The following is a 25409-nucleotide window of genomic DNA, read 5'->3' on the forward strand; positions in this document are numbered from 1 at the left end:
CACTACCCTCCTGAGCCCTAAAATCACAAGAGTACACAAAAATTGCACTCTCATCTCCAGAGTTTTCCAGCTTTTACTTTGCACACTGCATAGTTAAAGAATCCACCAAATATCTTGAGGTGAAACCAGCTTTGTGATTGAGGCTCCTCAAGTCCTAAGTTTTGTGGCTCCAAACCCATGAGACTGGTTTCTTTTTCCTCCATGTATGTTCGTCCTCTGTCTGAACTAGTTTTTCAATCTTTAGTTTCTTCTCCAACTCAGCAAATGCTTCAGAGGGAAAAAAGCTATAGTTTATGAACTCACTTCCCAGCAATTATCCTCTTTCCAGAATCTTAGCCTTATTGCTTCAGCAGCTCTTCAGTGCTTTTAAACAAATGACACTTCAAAAAAAAAGGTTTTTAATTGTTCCTACACAGAGGCTATTCTTTCCTAACCAGCATAGAAGTTAACATTTTCATGCTCCACCATTGCTGAGGTTCCTCTGATGGGGCCTTAGAGCTCAACACTAAACCAGGGCAAATAAAGCAAAACATTGAAAAAATTTAGTGTTTTAGATTTGATTTATAATAAATAGAAACAAAATGAGTGATACATTGGGAAGTTATTTGATTTACTGGAGGTTACACAGCACAAGTATACCTGCCACTCAACTTATTCCTTTAACCTTTAAATCTGGGCTATTGACCAGATAAGATGCTTCTGTGCACAGAACACCCCCCCACCCCACCCCGGTCACCTGAGTTGGGCACTCTAGGTGCACCCCTGTGTGGGTTGTGTGCACTGCCCTGTTATAGTTGAGCCTTGATTGCTGTTGGCATCACTGGGAGGAATTGACCCTCAGGCCAATGGGCTGTGAGGACCAGCCTCAACTACAGCAGAAGAGCCCTGTGCAGGAGACCCCCTATGGAGCAGGACTTGCTTCAGTGAGGCTTTGGTAGTCACTGAGTCTGCCCCTTGAGTGTGTCGCTCATGGATGTGGTAGTGTTGTAATCTGGTGTGGTCTGAAGCTGACCACTGGGTGCACTGGCTCTGGGGCCTCCCAGGAGGTACAAATTCAGCTACTGCCTATGCCCTGCTTGGGGCCACCCAGCATGAGCTACAGAGAGATTTGCAGTTGGCTGCTATTTGTGCTGGGCTTGGAGGTGCCCAGGAGAGGCCAAGCTGTGAGCAAAGGCAAGCTGCTGCTGCTAGTGCCGGGCCTGGGGCCACTTATCTAGAGGTATTGGGCACGTTGAGGCCAGCTGCTGCTTGTTTGAGAGATTTTCTAGAGGTTAATTTTTGACTTAGATATTGGGACACATATATTCTATATATTAATTGACATTAATATGTCAAACAGTAATGTATCATTTAAGATTGCTGAGAAAGTAATAAACACTTGCACCTTGATTGCATGTGATAGTCTACACGGTTAAAAATCATACATTTTCATTTTTGATTTGACAAAAAGAACAAAAAAAATCTTTTTTTCTCAATATAGGAGAAAATTATTCCATATTTATTACGATTGCGACAAATTAAGGATGAAACTCTTCAGGCTGCAGTTAGAGAAATTTTGGCTTTAATTGGCTACGTGGATCCAGTGAAAGGAAGAGGAATCCGAATTCTCACAATTGATGGTGGAGGAACAAGGTAGGACTAGAAAAATTATTTATCTAATTTTAATTTTATTTTATATTTTTATTGATTGATTTTTTTTTTAGAGAGAGAGAGAGAAACATTGATAAATTCCACTTATTTATGCATTCATTGGTTGATTCTTGTATGTTCCCTGACTGGGGATTGAACCAGCAACATTGGCATATGGGTACGGTGCTCTAACCAACTGAGCTACCTGGCCAGCGCTAGAAAAATGATTTTTAAAAACTATAGTTCCAATTCAGCCATAGGAATTTTAAAAAACTAATTTGGTATAATTATGTCATTTCAAATTTTAAAAATTTTAAAATATACTTTTATTGATATTTTAAATGTATTTTATTTTTATTGAGAGAGGACGGGAGAAGGTAGAGAGATAGAAATATCAATGATGAGAGTCATTGATCGGCTGCCTCCTGCACGCCCCCTGCTGGGGACCGAGCCTGCAACCTAAGCATATGCCATGATCAGGAATCGAACCTCAATCTCCTGGATCATAGGTCTGTGCTTAACAGCTGAGCCACGCTGGCTGGGCATAAACTAGAATTTTTTAAATAAAACATGAAATTGCTTTTCTTAACTTCCTTCTTTTTTTTCCTTAATCTTCACCCAAGGATATTTTTTCCATTGATTTTTAAAGAGAGTGGAATTGAAGGGAGGGAGAAGTGGGGAAGGAGAGAGAGAGAGAGAGAGAGAAACATGGCTTGATTGCCTCCCACCCTCACCCTACCTGGGGCCAGAGATTGAACCTGCAACCCAGGTATTTGCCCTTTACTGATAATCGAACCCATGACCTCTGGTGCATGGGCTGATGTTCTAACCACTGTGCGACACAAGCCAGGGCTTAATTTACTTCTTTATCAATCTCAGAGCTTCTTTAACCATATCTGAATTTCTTTAATTTGACCTAGTATTTATAGCTTGGTCTTTTCATAATGTTTTTGGTAGTTTAGGATTTATCAACCAAGATTCTCTTAAAATGTTGGCAGTATTTTATAATGTTTGCTTTCTTTTATTATATTTATCATACCCATACGTCAACTAATCATTTAGTAAAGTGATAGTTATAAAAGGAGCCTATATCTGTAACTTCTCAACTCCCTATATCTTCACTTTCAGATGCCAGTTCTGGCACTACACAAGAATTATTAAATGTACTCTTAGCTCAGAAGATAATTTTACCATTAAGCTTCATTCTTACTACTGGTAATCCATCCATGCTTTTTATTCTGTCTTAGTTTGTCCTGTTTTTTAATACTTGTTGGTTAGATTCTTTGGCTTAGTTTTATGACCCTTTCCCCAAATTTGCTAGCTTAGGTTTCAGTTTCCTGCCATCTCTACTCTTACCTCTTAGATTCATAGTACCTACCTGCCTATTGTTCTTAGATTAATTTACCTCTCTGACTTCATTTTCTGGTATACTTGCTTTGCCAATCACTTTTCTATTTGTTCAAGTTCTGCCCTTTTTGTTAAATTTTATAGTCTAGGCAAAGGACAATGAAATACCGAACTTGGATGGTGGCCAGTGGGAAACAGGAGGAAGGAACAATATGCAAAATATTTTGAAGGAAAAGGGAGGCTGGATATAATAAAAACAGGTCAAGATCACTCATAAGTGTAAACCTTATGGATGACTGGGATACAATTGCAGGGAAAGGGGAGGAGGTGATTGGTATTGAGAAAGAATATAAGGTATCACACATCCACTTAGAAGTGCTTAGTTGGCAAATAAAGATAGAATTTTGATTGAGAGAAAAGTCTTAGAAGATCTTTTGGATCTTTGGTAGGGAAGTGAACTAATCCAAGAAGGTGGACATCATTCATGTGATAAAGTTGTCCTGAATTGGAAATAATCATTCTAATTCATAGAATTGTTTCCAAGTGATGAGAAGTAGGGAAAGTGGCAGTTAAGTGAGTAAGGAATTTCACTGAGGACTAGGAAGAAGCCAGTCTTCTCTGCCATTAAAGTCAGGGGAGTTGGGAGGGATGGTGTCATTCATTGAGTCAACTAACAAGTATTGAGTGCTTTCCATGTTCTAAGTACTGATTTAGATCCTGCCTGGGGTCACTCAGTAAACAAAACATGAAATTCAAGTCTTCATGGTGCTACTCGTCTAGAGGAGGAAGAAAACAACAAATAGAAAAACAAAACAAATATTATTGAGTAATGGGTGCTATGATGAAAATGAAAGCAAGGTAAAGGGATAGAGACTAAGAGTGCTATTTCAAAGAGTGAGCATGACTGTGACTTGTTTTTGAAGTAACATTTAAGTAGAGATCTGAAAGAACATTAAAGGACATTCAAATGTCTGTTTAGAGTGAGGAAGATATGGTGAAAAGAGCTTTGTGACCAGTATCTGACTCTCTAGAATGGGAGTTTTGATAATGTAGAAATTAGAGGGAAGACAGTTGGGAAAACCTCAAGGTGCGTTAGGATGAAGGTAAGTTTAGATTTATGATTTTCCACTGGAGGTACCGTCTCCCTAGAAGACATTTGTATCTGGAGACATTTTTGGTTGTAACAACTGGGGGACTGTCACTTGCATCTAGGGAGAAGACAGTGGCTGTTAACTATCTACCATGCATAGGATAGCCCCCTACAACAAAGAATTACACATCCCAGAATGTCAAAAGTGCTGCTGTTGAGAAACCTTCATTTAGGGGAATGTGAGAAAGCAGACAGAATGGGAAATTTGTGTTCAAAGGAGTGAGATATGGGGGCTTGTAAGAAAAAGAATTCTTATTTCTTTTATTTCTTTTGTGTAAGAAAACCTGGTATAGTGTTAGGCATATAGAACCAACCTGGCAAGTATATTTATTTTTAAATTTACTCTGAGTTAATTTATAAATACAGCATTTTTAAATAGTTTCTTCCTCATTATACAAGTAAAACTTGGGAGAAAAAATATATAAACAAATCATAGCTCAGAAATTCAAGATTGTTTTTAATATTTTTATTTCTTCAAATTTTTTTTTCTAGGTGAGTATATATGTACATGTTTTATTTTTTTAAGTAATGGAGATCACATTGTTAAATATATTTTATTCAGCATTAACTTTTATTTTTATTTTTAATATATCTTTATTGATTTCAGAGAGAGGAAAGGCGAGAGAGAGAGAGGTAGAAACATCAATGATGAGAGAGTCATTGATCGAGCCCGCAACCTGGGCATGTGCCCTGACCGGGAATCGAACCCCAATCGCCTTGATCCTAGGTCAATGCTCAACCGCTGAGCCACGCCCGGCCGGGCAGCATTAACTTTAATTCTTTGTGTCTTACCTTGAATTCCTACTGTATCTCTCTTATGAGCCATTTTATGTACTCTTTCCACTCTTCAAATCCACATTACTTCTTGCAATTAAAAAAAAAAAAAATCATAAAAAAAAAAAAAATCAGCATTTTTGGTTTTCTACTTGAATTTTAAAATATTTTCTGATGACTTCATGTCACAGTATCAAAGCACAATTTGGCACTCTAAATTTTATTTTGTGGTGTCTGACTACCATTGTGTTCCAGGACTTCTCTGCCTCACATCTGGTTTTGGGATTATAACATTTCATTATTTCTGTATATTCTCCTCGTGTTAAGAATTATCCATGTCCTAGAGGGCATTATGCTAAGTGAAATAAGTCAGACAAAGACAGATACCATATGATTTCACTTATATGTGTAATGTAAAAAACAGAATTAATGAACACACAAAACAAGCTAATGGTTGCCAGATGGGAGCAGTTTGAGCAATGGTGAAAGGTAAAAGGATTTAGAAGTACAAATTGGTAGTTATAAATAGTCACATTGATGTAAAGTACAGCATAGTCAAATATATTGTAATAACTATATATAGTGTCAGATGGGTACTAGACTTATTGGGGTGATCACTTTGTAAATTATATAAATATCTAATCACTGTGTTGTACACCTTATACTAATATAATACTGTATATCAGCTATAATTGAAGAATAAATTAAAAAAAAAAAAAAAGAATTATCCTCTTGTTACACATGCCCTGAATTGGCCTACACTTAGACTATTTTATGTTTCATATTCATTATGAAGATATTTGCCACCTTTGGCAAATATATCCTTAATGTAGAGCATTGTCCTAAGATTGTTAAGTTTTAAAAAATGATGAAGGCTTAAAAATATGACTTGTGAAATATATAAAACAAAACTGTATAGATGCATAGGTGACCAACTACAATAGTGAGAGAAGGAATCCATATATGCCCTCCCCAAACTAGTGAGTGGAAGCTTTAAGTATTTTCCTTAGTTGGGGTATTTTTTTTTTTTTAAATCTTACATTGGCATATTTTTATAGTATAAATTTAAAAACATACATCGATAGCATGAGTTTTGTGTCATTATTTAGATATTGGATATTCAGCCCTGGCCAGTTTGGCTCAGTTGGTTGGAGCATCCTCCTATACACCAAAAGGTGGTGGGTTTGATCCCTGGTCAGGGCACATGCCCAGGTTGCTGGTTTGATCCGGGTCAGGGCATGTATGGGAGGCAACCTTTCGATGTTTCTTTCTCACATTAATGTCTCTTTCTTTTTTTTCTTAACATCAATAAAAGCATATCCTTGGGTGAGGATTAAAAAAAAAAATTAAAAAAAGATATCGGATATTCAAAAGTCTCCTTAAAAACTTAAGCAACCTTTACTGATGCTGAATTATATTATTAGTTTTCATGTTAGCATATAAGCTAGAAAAGCAACTTTTAGGATTGTTTTATTCAATAACTTAACTGTCCTTGAAACAGGAATTCTCACTTCACCTTTATCTTTTCTATAGGGGTTTGGTTGCTCTTCAGACACTGCGAAAATTAGTTGAACTTACTCAGAAGCCAGTTCACCAGCTGTTTGATTACATTTGTGGTGTAAGCACAGGTAATTATTATTATGGGGATGGTATATCCCAGCAGTGCATTAATAAAACATTAAACATTTATGTTCAAGATCATTCTTTGAAATTATGGGTATTAATTTCATGTTTTGATGATGAATAATCCCTTGGTTTGCTTAATTAACTTCTAAAAATATTTATGGGAATAAATTAACATTCAGAAAAAAGTTTTTAATGTGCTTTCTAATATTTTATAAATAAGTCACAAGTGACCAGTTACGAATTATGAGTTATTGCTTTATGGTAAAGTCACCTTAAGTGATGAAACGGAAGGAAGGTAGGTACTCAAATTGTACTTGAATCAATAGAATATTAAAGATGGAAAGGATTGTACTTATTTATGAGAGGTGTTCCTCTGTGAGTTAATTGCTTCGTCTGTCATTTTTCTTTAATCTGGTTGGTTGAAGCCAGAATTTAAATTGATAAGTGTGAGAATCTATGTTTATTAAAGGCTGTTTTTAATATTGCTAGTTGATACACATTTAAAATTATAGTTTCATGTTTGTATAGAAGAAATTGGCAGCTTAGAATATAATTGTATGGAATAATTTCTTAGTTTTTATTGACTCACCATCAGATGAATTTTTGTTTTATTCTTTTTTTTTTTTCCTATTTCCTTACCCCAGCTCTCTCACCTATCTATTCCCCACCCCCAGCACCTCCCACCCCTGCACATCAAGTCTCAGGATACCCATTGTTATTGCTTACTTCCCAGGTAATACTCAAGGACTATTAAGATTGCACATCCTTGCTGTATATTTTATTGTTTGACCTGATAATTTCTCACTTTACATTAGTTTATCTTCAGAGATTTTAATTTCTACTTCTTTAACATTTTTTTTTAATTATAATAGTAGTTCTAAAGACCACTAGTAACAAAATCAAATGATTTATCTGCATTACATGTGTCAAGTATGACAAAAATTCCCAAAGGGCGTGTCAGTTGCTGCTCAGTTGTGAAAACTAAATGAGAGCAGTTGTAGGGATGATTCAAAAGTATAAGAAAACAGCGATCCCTATGTTGTTCCGCTGAACACTATTCCTCAGGATGTTAGTAAATTTGGAAAATGTTGAGTTAAAGGAAGTTAAACAGGTATCTTTACATGGGGATTTCTGATCTCACTTAGTATGTTAAAAATGCATTGTGACTTTCAGAATTGGAAAATAATATGTATATCCCAAATTGATTTAACTGTGGAAACTTTTAATTTTATTTTTAATATGATTTTATTGATTTCAGAGAAAAGGAGAGGGAGAGAGAGATAGAAACATCAATGATGAGAGAGAGTTAATGATCCACTGCCTCCTGCACACCCCCTACTGGGGATCGAGCCCAAAACCCTGGGCATGTGCCCTGACCGGGAATTGAACTGTGATGTCCTGGATCATAGGTCAGTCAGTGCTCAGCCTCTGAGCCATGCCGGCCAGGTGGAAACTTTTCTCAGACATTTCCCAGGGCTAGTGTTCTTTGGTACTTTTCTTAGAGCTATTACCTATTGACTATTTCTTTTACTTTAGGATGGTCCTAGCTATCCAAACATTTAAACACATCTACAAGGCAACTTCTTGCTTTGGCACTATTCTTAGTAGGTAGGTACTTATGAAAGAATTTTAAATTACAGAGATTCACCCATGGGGTAGAATATCAGTTTATGAAATATGTACATTTCTGTATGATCACAATATACCTTTTCCATTGTTTTCTAGCTTATATTAAACTTAATTTGTAATATAGTACTTCTGATTTTCCTTTCTTTTTTTCCATTTTGTATATTCTAATGTAGAACTTTTGTTTCACTTATAATTTCTATAAAGTTAATAAATATATACTTAATTCAAGGATAACATACTTACCAGTTCAATAAAATTCAGTTTTTTAAGTATCTGTTCATCTTTGTAGTAGCTCCACTTAAAAGGAAAGGAACTTAGTTTTTTGGTAAGGTATTTCTTGTGTTAGTTACAACTTTTCTACAAATTGAAAAATAGCAATTTCTATTATATAGTTCTGCCAAACAGAGTATGCTGTCTTACCTTTTACTAGAATAAGACTAAGTATAATAAAATACTTAAAATACTTCAAATACATTATGAGAGTGATTTTCTGTTTTTTATTTCTTTGCAGTCTCAGAGTAAGCAGTGATGCTATACAGGCCTTTTCCTTGTCCCACCCCCTAAAACCTTTCTCCAGTTTTTCTTGTTAGTTCTGGGTTAGGCCAATTAGGTACACTAGGTGGCAGTGTGTCCTACCAATTGCAGCTAGGATATGAAATCTGCTATTTAAAAGGACATCCAGAGACCTAATTTCTTTAATTACATTGATTCCCAGGACCAGTCTGAAGAAGCAATTTTTTAACAAATTGGCAAGTTGTCAAATATCTTATGACCAAAACTAAGGAATTTATTAAGGTTAGAAAGGACTTTCTCTACCACAGTATCCTAATTATATTTTACTTAATGTAGTATAAAATGACACATTTTTATATATTTTTAAATTATCATCATCATTGGTTGCCATTTATGTGTCCTTATTGAGGCCTAGTAAATAAAGACTTTTGCATGTATTATCCCAATATAAGAACCTTATACATTTTAGTTGTTGTAATTACCCTTATTTTATAGATGAAAAAAATAGGGCTCTGAGAGGTTGAGTAGTTTGTCCCAGGTAACACAGTTTGAAAGTTTCAAAGGTAGAGTTTTAACCAAGTCTATGATTCAGGAAATCTTATAAGTACTGTAATGTCAATACAGACTAAAACTAAAGATTTTTTTCTTTCAGGTGCTATATTGGCATTCATGTTGGGATTATTTCATATGCCTCTGGATGAATGTGAGGAACTTTATCGAAAATTAGGAACAGATGTGTTTTCACAAAATGTCATTGTTGGAACAGTCAAAATGAGTTGGAGCCATGCATTTTATGACAGTCAAACATGGGAAAATATTCTTAAGTAAGTTATAATTATTCTTTTAAAAGCTGTTTTATCTAGGTAATATGTGCATGTTAATTTTAAAAATGCTTAAAAATATTAAGAAGAATATTAAATTATTGATCCTATTAGTTAGAGATAATCACTATTAATATTTTGGTAAATCTAGCCACTATTTCTTGGGTTCATGTGTGTGAGATTTTCATGTAAAAGTTGCAATTGCCTTTTTAAAAATTGAGACCGTATTCTATAGAGACCATGTTTGATCCTATTGTTTTTACTTACCATATTAGTTTTTCTTAGAAGTCATAATTTTTAAACATGTTTCCAAAGCACAACAAAGCCATTATACCCACTTTCCAAAAATAAAAGCATGAAGTAGAAACTTAAAATCATTCACAATCTTAATATTCAGAGTGATAGACCTTGTAATATAGGTCAGTTTATAAGCATAATTATTTGGCCAATGCTGATGTGTTTTAAAAATAATCATATAGGAAATAGAGAACATATAGAGAAAACAATCAAAATAACATACAATCTCACTATTAACATGGTGATGTATTTTTTCCCAGAGTTTCTTACAAATAAATTAGTGTATGTATGTATGGGATTGTGAGTGTGCATATGTATTTATTCCCTTCACAAAATTGGGATGATAATGCTCGTGTAATTTTGTATCCTGCATTTTTACCTTAGCATTTTATCATGAATGATTTCCTATTCATTGTTTTCTGGGACATATTTTAATGGTTGTTCACTGTCATATTTTATGGATGTACTATTTAACAATTCTATATTGGAAAAGAAGGATACCTTAGACATTTTTACAGTTTAAAATAAAGGTGAAAGGACATCCTACATCTCTACTTAAATCTTTGATTACACTTTAAGGTAAATTTCTAGAGTGAAATTTTGGGTCAGAAAGTATACATGTTTTAAAAATTATTATATGTTATTGAGTCAAAACATTTGACCCAGTTTACTCACCTACCCGCATCAATTTGTATTTCCATTTCACTAAACATTTTAATTTTTTTTTTTTAATATATCTTTATTGATTTGGGAGAGAGAGATAGAAACATAAACGATGAGAGAGTCATTGATCGGCTGCCTCCTGCACGCCCCCAACTGGGGATCGATCCCGCAACCTGGGCATGTGCCCTGACCAGGAATCGAACCCCGATCACCTGGATCCTAGGTCGATGCTCAACCACTTAGCCACATCCAGCCAGGCTAAACATTTTAATTTTAAAACTGTGTCAGTTTGAGAGACTTTTAAACTGGTGTTTCAAATTTGCATCACTTTGATTATTGATGAATTGGAACATTTTTATATTTCGATTATATATTTTCTTCTGAATTTCAAGGTCATAATATTTTCTTATTCCTATCAGGCCATTTCTCACTATAATGTAAATATATTAAATATTTATTTGTTGAAAATGTGCTTTTTAATGTTAGAGGAATTTAACATCTTTACTTAGTCATCTCTTTTTTAAATTTTAACTTTCATGTTTAGGAAGTCTTTTCTACATTGAAATCAAGTAGATCTTTATATTATTTTCTAGTTCTAAGGTTTAATTAATTTCATTTTTAATTCTTATCTGAAATTTATTTTGATGTATATTGTAAGGGAATCTGACTTAACCTTTTACTCCAATATTAATTTTAATGTCCCCGTACCTTTTACCAAGTACTTTTTATTTCTTTTTGATTTGAAGCACCAGCTTTATCATATTTTAAATTCTTATCTATATTAGAGTCTATGTCCAAGTTTTTGGTTTTTATCTATTGATTTTAAAAATTTTAGTCCAAATTTACTATTTAGATATTGATACTTTTTATACAGGCATTTTTCCAATTGAATGATCTTCCCATTCATTAATGTTGTTTGCTGCTTATTTTTTGGGTCTTCTTTTGTGTCTATTAAAAAAATTGTATCCATTCTCAAATTATAAAATCATAGTACTGGTTAGATTTTTTTAATGAAGATTTGAAAATTTACTGCAAAACCAGCCTCTGTGTTCTGAAATGTTTTTTCCCTTTTTTTACTCATTGGAATATCTTCATGCGTTGGCATATTGCTATTGATAAACTTTCCAACTGTAGTCAGTTGTTTTTTTCCTTTCCCTACTTTTCCTCTCAACCTTTGCTGCAAAACAAACCACTACAAAACTTAGTGTTTTAAAATGACAGTGGTTTAGTCTTATGCCACTGTGGTTTGACTGGGTGTTTTTTCTGTTCTTGTCTAAACTCACTCACATGGCTGTTGGCAGTCAGCAGCTCAGCTGAGATGTCTGGGACAGCTGGTCTCTCTCCACATGGTCACTCTCATCCTGGACTTCATCTTGTATTGGCGGTCTCAGAGTTCCAAAAGGTCAAGCCCCAGTATGAAAGTATTTATCAAGCCTCAGTTTATTTTATTTATTTATTCATTTATGCTGCAATATATATATATACTTTTTTTTTCAATTCAAAGAGAATCAACAGTAATACACCATACATTTTTTTTTGACACTCACCAAAATAGTCATGTGTGGTAAACCTGCTTTTTGTGACAAAGTACAGAAGGCTTGGTCACATTTAAATCACTGAGAACTAGCCAGGCCAGCATGGCTCAGTGGTTGATGGGCATGCAGGAGGCATCCAGTTGATGATTCTCTCTCATCATTGATGTTTCTATCTCTCCCTCTCCCTTCCTCTCTGAAATCAATAAAAACATATTTAAAAACAAATCACTAACTAGAGAGAAATACTATCTCAAACTATAATAACAGACATTACATCCCTATAAATTTTCCCAATCCTTATTATAATATTGCACAGTGTAATTGCTAAATGGCAAACTAGTGTAGCATAAAAGTAAAAGCAAGAACAAACAAGCCAAAGAAAGAAAACGTAAGTCTAAAATTGTTAAACAGTTAACAGTTCAATCAGTAATAATCAAATCTATCATTGGGTACATTAAAACAAATCCTACACCTTGCCTTGTACGACTTAACTTTTGCTTAACATAAACCGAGTTTAAAATTAGTAGTAGAGATTTTAAAAAAGAAAAGGTTTTCCTTTGGCATGTCGGCCAGTGTTCCATTGACCAAAGCCACTGGAACCCAGGGTTATATGGGAAGGAACTATATACAGGGTTATAGATCTCAGGAAGTGAGCCATTGGGGGCCATTATTATAATCTATCACACCTACTCTCTATGTTGTCTAAGATGTTTTTGTCTTTTTCCCCCCCTCTCATTGTTTATTGAGAGCATTTTTATAGTTTGTTGTTTTTTTCCTGTGGTAATGATTTTATGTTATTTTAGGGTTACTACTTTTAATTATAGCATTAGTAGAATCTAGGAATGTTCAGATATTTTTGTATTTTGACATCTCTGAAATAAATAATGTTCCTCACTTTATTTTTGAATCTATATTTATAACTTAATTCACTAATGCATTTCGGTTCTGTTAATAAAATCAAAGTTTAAACAAAAAGTAAATGTGAATTTTGCTTAAACTATGAAAGCAGCATGCTCCCAGGATCTCTGTCCAATTTTACAGCTAGATTTCTATGAAAAGATAAAGTGAAAGATCTGTAGAAGAATAAAACTGCATTGATTTTCACACAGAAGTAACATAGGTCAGGTTGGGAAAGACAAACATCTTGTCTGTTTTATAAAGTATTTTACATTGATATTTTTTAAAGATTGTGAAAGGTAGATCACTACCTAATTTGTACATACTACCCTTATGTGACTTCACTAGCATTCTAGTTGAGAAACATGAGAATTATTTGAAAAAATGTCATTAGAAAAATCTACGTTTCTTATTGAGGCAGGTTATTTAAAAAACAAAGAAACAAAAACCCCACATAGTTTTTATGTTCAATACAGGGTGAAAACATAATTTTTAAGTCAGGAAAAATTCTGCACTGAAATAAAATTCCCCTATAATGGAATTGTAAAAGTAGCTGCCCATCCCTGGCCAGTCTGGCTCAGTGGCTAGAGCATCGGCCTATGGACTGAAGGGTCCTGGGTTCGATTTCGGCCAAGGGCATGTGCCTTGGTTGCAGGCTCTATCCCCGGTCAGGAGGCAACCAATCGATATGTCTCTCTCACATTTGTGTTTCTCTCTCTCTCTCTTTCTCACTTCCACTGTCTCTGAAAAGCAATGGAAAAAATATCCTCAGGTGAGGATTAAAAAAAAAAAGCTGCCCAAGGACAATTTCTGTTGCAGTAATTCAAATGCCAACTCAGATGACTTTAAAATGTGATTTCACATTTTTTGTAGGGTGACATTGGCTTTGAATTGCTAATACAAGTGTCCTGATCTGGTGTTTGGATTACTCTGTAACAAGCCTACCCATTCTGCAGTCTTAATCTCAACACAGCAACTTTATTCTTTCAGGAGGACCCTGAAAACAACAGATTGATTCTGCCTCTGTGCCTTTCCCCTGCTTATGTCCTGAATTTAAATGTGTAACTTTGCCATGTTTTGGTGTCCTTTTCAAGCTACACCTCCATGCATCTTTCCCAGATATTGCCCTCTCATAACCTTAGATATTTGTAGTTTGAGTCCGAGAATAACAGACACTAACCACATATTTTTTCATGTGCATTAATTGGATGATAAGCCTCCTAGAGGAGATTCATATACTTTTTTTTTAAATTTGGTCCCTCATAGCGCTTTGCCAAAGCCATAGGCAGTCAGTATTTACATAGCATCTGTTTCCAGATGTTAGGAGATAAATCATTTTGATATAATTTATTTCTTCTCCTTTAATAAAGGGATAGAATGGGATCTTCACTAATGATTGAAACAGCAAGAAACCCCACATGTCCTAAGGTAAGTTTAGAGTGTATAACACCTAGTTGGAATTGAAGGTCAGGTGAAAACACTTACGCTGCAGACCCTTTATTAAAGGAAACATTTCTTAGGAACTTCTTTTAATAAGTTATGTTGATTCCTTATATGTTGAGTCATTCTATGAAGATATAGGATGTGATCTTTAGGCCTTTTCTATATATAGTAAAAGTACAACAAAAGTTTAAGAACATGAATGACTGAGACTAAAGATAAGGAAGAATTATCATAAGGGTTAATGAAATCCAGTGACTTAAGATAAATTGTATCATTTTCTCTCCTAGATTTTTTAAAAGAAATTATATATGCCTCTTACATATATATTAGATTAATATACAAATGGAACCCCAATTTTAAAAATGTAGTTATTACTAGAATAAGCCTCAACATGGCTTCTCTTTTTGTTTTAAACACAATGATCTGAGTGAGTATTGCTTAAGTTTTATGTTCTTTGATAATACTTGTTATTTGATTAAGGAATAGGATTTCTGCATCTAGGAACTCCATGCAGCTTGTATTTATTTTTGGATAGCAAGCTGTAACCATTAGCTCTCTCTATTGCTCTTTCACTCCTACTTATTTATCTTTTCATTCATTCTTTAGGTATTAATTATGCATCCAATGTGCCAAAATTGTGCTAGGCACTTTGGATATATTAGTGAGTAAAATACAAACATGGAGTTTATAGTCCAGTAGGGCAAAGTAGGCTTTAATCAGATAATCACACAGATGAGATATAGTTTCCTTGAAATAAGTGCTATGGAGCATAAAAACAGTTCTTTGAAAGTACATATTTACAGGAACATGAAGGAAGGCTACTCCAAGGATATGAGATTTGAGATCTCAGTGTGAATGCTGATGAGTAGGAGTGTTTCTGGCAAAGGGAATGACCTGTGTAGGAGGAATTCTGGAGGTATGCAGGAACCCTGAAGACTAGAGCCTAAGGATGTTGGGGCAGCATGTGAAATAAGGCTGAAATGATAGATGGATCAGATTATTCAGGGCCTGAGAAGCCATGGTACTGACAGGCACATAATTTCTTTTGGAGAGGGCCCTAGGATGTACTCTGTACCTCTTGTTTGTTCCCCTGTATCTTCAGGGATTCTTGTTTGTTTTTAATTCATGGTAATTGCCAACTTTAAAAGTAATTCACTCATGATAAATGGAACAGCCACCTGTATGTTTCTTAATTCAGCCTGTTTATATACCAATTTATAGAAAGACCTTCTGTATTACAGTATATGGCTAACTCCTATTCACAGTAGCCTAGAGACATACTTGGATCACTCTTAGGAACTTGGGAGATGGCCTTTGGTTTATAAAATAGCAAAAAGCACAGGTTCCTGGCAGGGCTTGGCACAGGACTATTAACAGCTTAGGTCTTCTCAGTACTTTCACTTCTTAAGTTTATGTTTCAGATCATTAATAAACATAGCACAGAAATTCAGCTGACACCAATAAAATCTGAGACCCAGGGTGATGAACATTAGTTTTTTTAATTTAAAAAATTACCCAACTGCTAGTTATTAACTATGATCAAAAAACCTTCAGTTTGTGTAGTCTTAAAGTTTCAGTTATTAAAGTCATAATGCTTTCAAAGATCATGGAAGCAAAGACTAATTAGTAAATTATATTATGAAAATAGTATATTTATCTTTGAGTAGTTTTTAATTGTCGCTACTATTGCTGTTTCAAATATTATATAAAGGTTTATAAATTTATACCTTCTTGAATGTCTTAAATAACTACCAAATCATGTAGTCAAAAATATCTTTTATTATTATTCCCTTATATTTCTCAAAATTATCTCAGTACTTATATCTACCTCTTCATAAAGAGATACCTATTTAAAAAGATCAGGTTCCCATAGCTTAACATTATAGTTATTTTTATATTTATCTTGATAGGTAGAGTAGTAGGTTTCTCATTCATACTACTAAATAATACTTAATTTTTATAAATCCCAAATATTGCTGCTTATAATAGGTATTGTTCACTTTTTAATTTACTAGGTAGCTGCAGTAAGTACCATAGTAAACAGAGGAATAACGCCAAAAGCTTTTGTATTCAGAAACTATGGTCATTTTCCTGGCGTCAACTCTCACTATTTGGGAGGCTGTCAGTACAAAATGTGGCAGGCCATTAGAGCCTCATCTGCTGCTCCAGGCTACTTTGCAGAGTATGCATTGGGAAATGATCTTCATCAGGTAAGTTGAGTCTGTGGCCTATCTTGTAAAACTTTACATGATTAAAAAGAATCAGCACATATTAAATGTCACTGAACTTACAGAAGGATCAACCAAAGAGACTTTCTTTTTTATGGCTCCATGTGGCAGAAGATGTGCAGTACAAGATATTCTTATTTGTTGTTTGTTTTTCTTTAAATTAACAAGCTGCCTGGCTTGAAGAGCATATTTTAGGAAATATTTATTTTTGGTACTTTATACAGTGATTCATAGCCAATTGTGATAGTTTTATTAATGGAAAATGAAGTAGTATGTATGATTGGTTTTCCAAATGTGATTAAAAATTAAAAATGAAACACATCAACAAAATGAAAAGGGAGCAAACTGTATGGGAGAACGTATTTGCCAGTTATACATCTGATAAGGGGTAAATATCCAAAATATATAAGGACTTCATACAACTTAACAAAAGGAAGACAATCCAATTAAAAAATGGGCAAAGGACCTAAATAGACACTTCTCCAACAAGGACATACAGATGGCCAAGAAACATATGAAAAAATGCTCAGTGTCACTAATCATCAGAGAGATGCAAATTAAAACAACAGTGAGATATCACCTCTCACCTCTCAGAATGGCTGCCATCAACAAATCAACAAATGACAAGTGCTGGCCAGAATATGGAGAAAAGGGAACCCTAGTACACTGCTGGTGGGAATGCAGACTGGTGTAGCCACTATGAAAAACAGTATGGAGTTTCCTTAAAAAATTCGAGATAGAACTGCCTTTTGACCCAGTTACCTCACTTCCAGGAATATATCCTAAGAAACCCGAAACACCAATCAGAAAGGATTTATGCACCTATATGTTCATAGAAGTGCAATTTGCAGTAGTTAAGATCTGGAAACAGCCCAAGTGCCCATCAGTAGATGAGTGGATAAAAAGCTGTGGTACATTTGCACCATGAAATACTATGCAGCTGTTAAAAATCTCTTACCCTTTGGGACAGCGTGGATGGACCTGGAGAGTATTATAATAAGTGAAATAAGCCAGCCAGAGAAAGACAAGTGTCACATTATCTCAGTCATATGTGGAATCTAATAAACAAAATAAACTGATGAACAAAACAGATCCAGAGACATAGAAGCATGGAACAGACAGACGAATCTCAGAGGGGAAGCAGGGGTGGGGGAGTGGGTGGGGAGAGATTAATAAAAAAACTTACATGCATATATGCATAACCCATGGACACAAACAATAGTATGGGGAAGGACAATAGTATGCGGAAGGCCAGGAGGTAGGGCAGATGAGGGGTGGAAGGGATCAGTGGCAGGGGGGGAGACATCTGTAATGCTTTCAACCTTAAAGATAAATTAAAAAAATAATATAAAGACCAGTGTCATTCTTTGAAAAAAAAGAAAGAAACACAGTCCCTGAAAATGCAGAACCCAGTCTGTTTGACAGTTTTGGTGGTCATTAAAAGAAATTTTTTTCCCCCGTTATCATTGACATACAATAGTATATTAGTTTCAGGTGTTCAACCTAGGAACTTAATTTATATGTAGACATTTGTGTAACTTACAGAGTGATCCCCCAATAAGTCTAGTATCCATCTGACACCATACATAGTTATTATAATATTGTTGACTATATTCCCTATGCTGTACTTTATATTTAGTGGTCATATTTTAAAGGATAGGATATAATAAAATAATAATAATAAACACTTAAGTTAGCTGTGTTCCAGACACTTACATAGTTCTTTACATTATCTCATTTCATCATCACTGCTTATGAGGTAGATAGAGTTGCTTCCATTTTACAAATAAAAAATTTGAATTTTAAGAAAGGTTAAGTAACTGGACTAGGGTCATAGCTGTTAAGTGACAGGATGCTTTCTATAACTATACTGTTTTAAAATTTATGACTAAATGATATATAAAGTTGAATATTATTTCTAGTCATTCTTTTTCTGTTATATAGACTCATTCATAATTTTTTTGTGACTTTTTTTCGCCACTATGGAAATCTTAACTCATAACTTATACTAAGTAATAAAGGCAATAAAGGTTTTGAGCTGATAATTCTAAAATATACATACTTTATATATGCTTAATTTTTTATATGATATCCCACTTAAAAATCTCATTTGATGCAGTCAGTAGCCTTAGCTTTCCTCTTTAGTCACTGGTATGCTATCTCTATTTGGTATTCAGAGAAAAATAATATTTTGACAGACTTTTCAGATGTTACTCAAAACATCATACATAGATCTTATATATAAACTATGTATTAACTATATAATTTTAATTTATATGTGTCAATGTTATAACATTTTTATCAATTTTATTTTTTCCTATATTTTTATATAGTAGCTTAAATATATTTTAAAATGTTACTGTCAGCTATTTTATTTTCTTTCTATCTTTGTAGTTAAGAGATTAAAATAGGATTTATTTCGTCTTTGGAGTCAATTCAGACTCTTTCTTTGTCAAACCAGTCGTTAAATTATTTAAGACACTCACCCTTCTTACCTCTCTCTTCTTCTAACCCCCTCAGGACAGAAGGTGGCTAGCTATAGAGTTTTTCTCATATTGATTTAGCCTTATTGTTCAAAATAAAATTTTTATTTTAATATGTAGCTTGCTGTTTTTAACTATTTCTTCATATTCTTACTGCCATAAACGATGAAGTAACTTAGTGTATTCAAAGTATAACAGATAAGTTTTATAACTTTAGGATGGTTGTCATGCTACAAAATTGCTGTTATGATAAATATTAGTGAAACTCTCAAATGATAACTCAGTGCATTTCAGGACCACACTTCAAAAGAAGTTATCTAATTTGGTTTTTATTTTTTATCTAGGAAGAAGTAGTTCTAAAGTTTAATTCAACTCTGTAGAATACATATAACAAATCAAAATAATTTAGTGGTTCTTTTTCCATTTCAGATAGATCAGTCATATTTCTTTTTATGCTTAGCCATTTTTGTATTGATGCCCATAATCTTTGAACTTAGGTTGAAATAACTTCTATACATTTTATGTAAAGCATATGACCACATGTACAGAGAATATGTTTTCATGTAAGTCAGTGACTTTAGAAAGATTGGCACATCAAATTTAATAAGAATATTCAATGGAATCTGGAGTCTAAACCTTAAGTAAATATTTTCTTTATTGCATATTCTCTTCCAATACTTGAGGAAAAAATGGGGTATTTTTCTCTTCCAAAGACATTGTGAAAGAATGATTAGCATATTCTAAGGTGTGAATAATCTTGATTGCTTAAACAAAGAAAATATTTGAGCAAAGTTTCTTTCTATTCTTTCTGAAGTTGCTAAGAAGTTTAAAACTAAAATATGGTACTTATTACAGTCCTCTTATTCAATAAGTTTTTGGATATTCAGTTATTTCCAGCCTCTCTTTTAAAACCCCTTTTGACTGTCCTGTCTGACATATGTTTTAATGTAAATCACTTTATATCCTTTCTGGAATCATGAGAGTATTAATTATAGATTAAATTCTATTTGAGCAGTTATTGAAAGTAGGGCTATAATTAAGATGTATGAGTACGTATGTTTTGGAAGACAACTGTATACACAGTAGTGGTCCCTAAATGCCGAAGGCACCAAGAGACGAAAGAACAACGAGGCAGACAAGTCCAGCTTGTAGGTTAAAGAGTTTAGTAGGGAATTCATGTACAGAAACACAGTCCTGGGCAGGAACAAGATGGAATGAAATGGATCCTTACAACTTTCACCCCTCAGACCATGTGTTTATATCTCCAAAGCAATGAGAATGTGAGGATGATCAAAGGTATCAGGTGCTGGGAAGCTCTGGTGTTAGAGAGGCAAGAGAGAGACAACATTGAGGGCCAGTGGCCCTGGAGAGAGAACTGGAAATCTTGTGATCCCCAGAGCTCTTTGTACATATTCCGGCACTCACCTGGGAGAAGCCCAGAGGCTCAAGGATCTGTGTTTACCTAGATGTGAGATTACAGATTAGCTTTAAGGTAGTCACTTATGTTCTGTACAAGGTAGGTGGTCAGATTTTATTTGCCTTTGACTATAAAGAGAATATTATTACAGGTTTATTATATATCCTAGAAAATGATTGTCAACTGTTGGTCGTTGGAATCAATTCAGCATCAACAGGAGTCCCCAATTTGGGGTGCAGTGAAGGAGGAAATTTTATTCATTGCTCACAGCTCAGTTATGATACAGCATGGCTGTGAGAACAGCACAACTGTGGAACAGCTCAGTAGTGTTACAGCTTAATTATGAAGAAGCACAGTGGTGAAAGAGCATAGTTATGAGGCCCTAGGCAGCCCTGGGACCTGGCCCCTCTTTGGTTAGACAGCTCTGCACCGATTCAGTCCAGTCAGGTCTGTGATCTTCCCGGCTCTGCGCTGCCTGCTCTTCTCTGATCCAGCAAGATGTCTTTAGTGTCTCACCTTAGGTATTTAAGCTCTAGCCTGGGGACCAGTCTTCAGCCTTTGGTGGAAAGGGAAAGTGTGCTCTCCAAACCAGAGGGGAGCTGACTTATATAGACAGAAGTCCCCACCCCTGGTTTCTGAATGGTATGTACTCATACAAAGGAGGACTCCACATCCTCAGTTTGATTGGTCCAAAAAGCACTATCCTGATGAATGAGAATAGAGCTGCTCTGATTGGTTGGTGAAAATGCTAATGGGGATATAGGTGCACTGCTCCAATTGGATGGGGAAAACCTCAGTTCTATTGGTTGAAATGCTATTCCAGGAACTCCTGGCTCATTTGGCAGGAGCACTGTACAGGCAGGCAGGTCAGCTCTGGAGCCCTGAGCTAAGTGCAAGATTCCCCCTGTAGTGTGATTTTTGAATGAGAAGCCCCTATGTTGTAGGAATGGCTGCTAGTCTCTGTTTTTTAAATGTGAACCCAGGTATTTTCTTTCTCATAGTTCACATTATAAAGTGGGAAGTATTACTTTTGAGTAGCTTCCAAGGTATTACTTCTCAACCCCTGCCCAAGTAACATCATACTTATCTTGAAATAGTACTTTTTACACAAAATTATCCCTCCCTTCCTCTCCCCTTCTCTCTCCTCCCCTCTCTCACTCTCCAGCTTTTTTGAGATATAGTTGATGTGCAGAGATTTGATGTATGAATTTGATGAATTTAAATATTTTTTTAAAAATTAGTTTTAGAAAAGAAGGGAGAGGGAGAGAAATATCCTATTGATTGCCTCCTGCACGCCCCCTACTGGGAATCAATCCTGCAACCTGGTCATGTACCATGAAGGGGAATCAAACCTGCGACCTTACTGTGCATGGGACGACACTTAACCAACTGAGCCATACCAGCCAGGCCTACAATTTGATTAATTTAGACATATCCCTTCTCTCTTATCTTTTTCCATCTCAGCCTCTAAAGTTAAATCAATTAATTCCCTGTCTTTAGAGAAAAAGTCTGATAAATTAGTTTGCACTAAAGGTTTTGATGACAGATTCTATATATTTTTTCTTTTAGGCCTTACTTATATGTTAAAAGTTTTATGTTCAGACCACAGAATACATTAACCTAAAGGGAATTATGATATTTCATATGAATGTTCAAGGTAAAGAGTGTTTTTAGCAGAGAGCCTGCGTAGCACCTGCCAAATTGTGCCTATGCCAGGCCAGAACTATTAATTTTCATTATCACTGGACAAAAGTGTAGTGAGTGCTTACTCATGCCAAGCACTATGTTAGCCATGAGAAATATAAAGGTTTCTAATAATTGCTAGCATATTTGTTTTTCCTGGATCTTACCCTCAAACTATAAGAATATAAACACAGTTATAGAATGAAGTGATAAATTCAATTACAAAAATTAGTACAGAGTTAAGAAGTAGTATACCAAATGTGACTTATTCTGTCAGGATTGGCTTTACAAAGATGTTATCTGAGTTGATATATAAAGAATGAATAATTGATTAGGATAGAACTGGATAGGGAGGGGAGAATGGGGAGTGGTTGTTTAGTAGTTACAGAGTTTCTGTTTGGATAGATAACTTTTTGGAAATAGTGATGATGGGTCTGTAAAACATTCTGAATGTAATTAATGCCACTGAATCATAACCTTAAAAATGGTTAAAAAGGAGAAAATAAACAAATGGGACTGCATCAAAATAAAAAGCTTCTACAGAGCAAAAGAAACCATCAGCAAAATGAAAAGGGAGCTCACTATATGGGAGAACATACTTGCCAGTGATATGTCTGATAAGGGGTTAATATCCAAAATATATAAGGAACTCATACAACTCAACAAAAGGAAAACAAATAATCCAATTAAGAAATGGGCAAAGGACCTAAATAGACACTTCTCCAACAAGGACATACAGATGGCCAGGAAACATATGAAAAAATGCTCCGTGTCACTAATCATCAGAGAGATGCAAATTAAAACAACAGTGAGGTATCACCTCTCACCTGTCAGAATGGCTACCATCAACAAATCAACAAATGACAAGTGCTGGCTAGGATGTGGAGAAGAGAACCCTAGTATACTCCTGGTGGGAATGCAGACTGGTGCAGTCACTATGGAAAACAGTATGGAGTTTCCTGAAAAAATTAAAAATAGAACTGCCATTTGACCCAGTGATCTCACTTCTAGGAATATGTCCTAAGAAACCCAAAACACCAATCAGAATTTATGCACCTGTATGTTCATAGCAGCACAATTTGCAATAGTTAAGGTCTGGAAACAGCCCAAGTGCCCATCAGTTAGATGAGTGGATAAAAAGCTGTGGTACATTTACACCATAGAATACTATGCAGCTATAAAAAAGAAGGATCTCTTACTCTGGGACAGTGTGGATGGACCTGGAGAGTATTATACTAAGCGAAATAAGCCAGTCAGAGAAATACAAGTATCACATAATCTCAGTCATATGTGGAATCTAGTAAACAAAATAAACTGATGAACAAAATAGATCCAGAGACACAGAAGCATGGAACAGACAGATGAATCTCAGAGGGAAGGTGCGATTGAAGGAGTGAGTGGGGAGAAATTAATCAAAGAACTTACATGCATAAATGCATATCCCATGGACACAGACAGTGGTATGTAGATGGCCTGGAGGTGGGGCAGGTGCGGGGTGGAAGGGATCAATGGTGGTAAAAAAGGGGACATCTATAATGCTTTCAACAATAAAGATAAAAAACAAATTAGTGTATATCTCTTTAAAAAGGGTTAATACCAATTTTATGTTATATGTATTTTACCATAATAAAAAAACTTTTTAAAAGATGAAATGATTGAGACATTCACATTGTCCAGTGGTTATTTTCTGGTAGATGCTCTGATTTATGATTTGAAAACATTAAATATGCATTAAAAGTAATAAAAAGTACCTAAAATTTAAGCTGTTAAGTACATGCACGATGTACCGCAGTTAAAATGCAATCTTGCGTATACCTCTTAGAGGTAAGTAGCAAATTGTTCAGTCATTTCATTTTTCAAATCTTTTTTAATCTCAGCATTTAGCAGTGTGCCTGGCAAATGCCAAGTATACAATAAATAAACAAATAAATGTGAATGTGACCACTTAAAGTAGTGGTAAGGCTACAGAAAATACCATAGGCATAACATTTACCTAATCACTTATTGATAGAAGAGGCATCGGACAAGACTAGGCTAACTGTAAACAGCTTAAGGGATGGTATGCCTCACCACTGGAGTAGAGTGAGTACCAAAATCTTAACTTAAGCACTTTTTTGATGGAAAGCAGGTAAAGTTTAAAGAACAGGAATTTACTTGGAAGCACAGCTATTAAAAGCATTGGAAATCTGGCAACTATTTGATTTGAAATTGCTAAACTTTGTCTCCTCCTATGTTTTCTCCCCTTTTTGTCTTTTCCGATCCTTCATAATAGGCATTTATAATAAAGAAGTGTTTCATCTAAAATAGATTATTAGAGGTTACATAGAGTATAAGTAGAGAATTTAAGATAAAATAGTTGAATAAAAGAGAGAACTGCTGAGTTAGAAATGAAATGTTACCTCTATTATAGGATGGGTATCATCCTAATGTACTATTAATTGAAAACAAAGGAAAAAGTTGAAAGGATTAAATTAAAATTTGTACTTGAGAAAGCTTTTAGGAAATAACATCACTACCTACATTTAAGGAAACTAAGATTTGTACAAAGTTAAACAATACAGATACCTAGCCAATTTATGACTTTCAAAAGATATGTAAAGATAGCTAAATTTAAAAATAGTTTCTTTCAGCTGGTGAGTGGATAAACAAACAGATACATTTGAATAATTAACTATTACTGTACCATAAAAAGGAATGAATTACTGGCATGCACAGTGATGTGGATGGATCTCAGAAGTGCTTCTAGGTGCTATGTACTCTGTGATTCCATTTATTTTGATAACAAAAGCTAATATGTGGCCTTGGAAAGTAGGGAGAATAGTTTTTGTAGATAAGAGGATTAAGAAACTGCTAGTCCAAGGTATTATAAAGATGTGAAGTCATGTGGGATAATGTAAAGAATTTCTGTCCCTTTCTACTTTGGGTAGAAAGGAAGTCTGTGAGCTATGTACTGACTGATTTGTTGAATGAGGAGTGACTGGAGGTTGATAGGTGACAACAGTGATGAGGAAATGGTGGCATAGCTGAATAGCAGAGCCTTTAAAGAACATGAAGAAAAGTGGGTGTAGTGGCTCTAAAAACTTTGTCCCACTCTCCATGGTGATCAGTTCCAGCAGATATTGTCTCAGTTCATCTGCTTCGAACTTAGCACACACAGGGATTACAGTCCCTAAAACTGTAGTCACTACATGCTTTCTGGCCTGGCATAGAGTAGATGGACATTTAAGTTTTTAATGAATGAACTGAAGCAATCTATTTGGTATCAGAGAAGGCT

General features: G+C 34.8%; 1 protein-coding gene across 1 annotated transcript in view; it reads left to right on the plus strand.

Annotated features, from left to right (window-relative positions):
• Window positions 1-25409, plus strand: part of PNPLA8 (patatin like domain 8, phospholipase A2) — a 48220-nt gene that overhangs the window by 14161 nt on the left and 8650 nt on the right. Inside the window, exons 4-8 of the mRNA XM_016199134.2 lie at window positions 1481-1632; window positions 6434-6528; window positions 9321-9492; window positions 14252-14309; window positions 16340-16534. Of these exons, the coding sequence (XP_016054620.2) occupies window positions 1481-1632; window positions 6434-6528; window positions 9321-9492; window positions 14252-14309; window positions 16340-16534 (672 nt within the window). The remainder of the gene's footprint in view (window positions 1-1480; window positions 1633-6433; window positions 6529-9320; window positions 9493-14251; window positions 14310-16339; window positions 16535-25409) is intronic.

Source organism: Miniopterus natalensis, chromosome 10 (genome assembly GCF_054644295.1).
Source record: "Miniopterus natalensis isolate mMinNat1 chromosome 10, mMinNat1.hap1, whole genome shotgun sequence".
NCBI lineage: Eukaryota > Metazoa > Chordata > Mammalia > Chiroptera > Miniopteridae > Miniopterus > Miniopterus natalensis.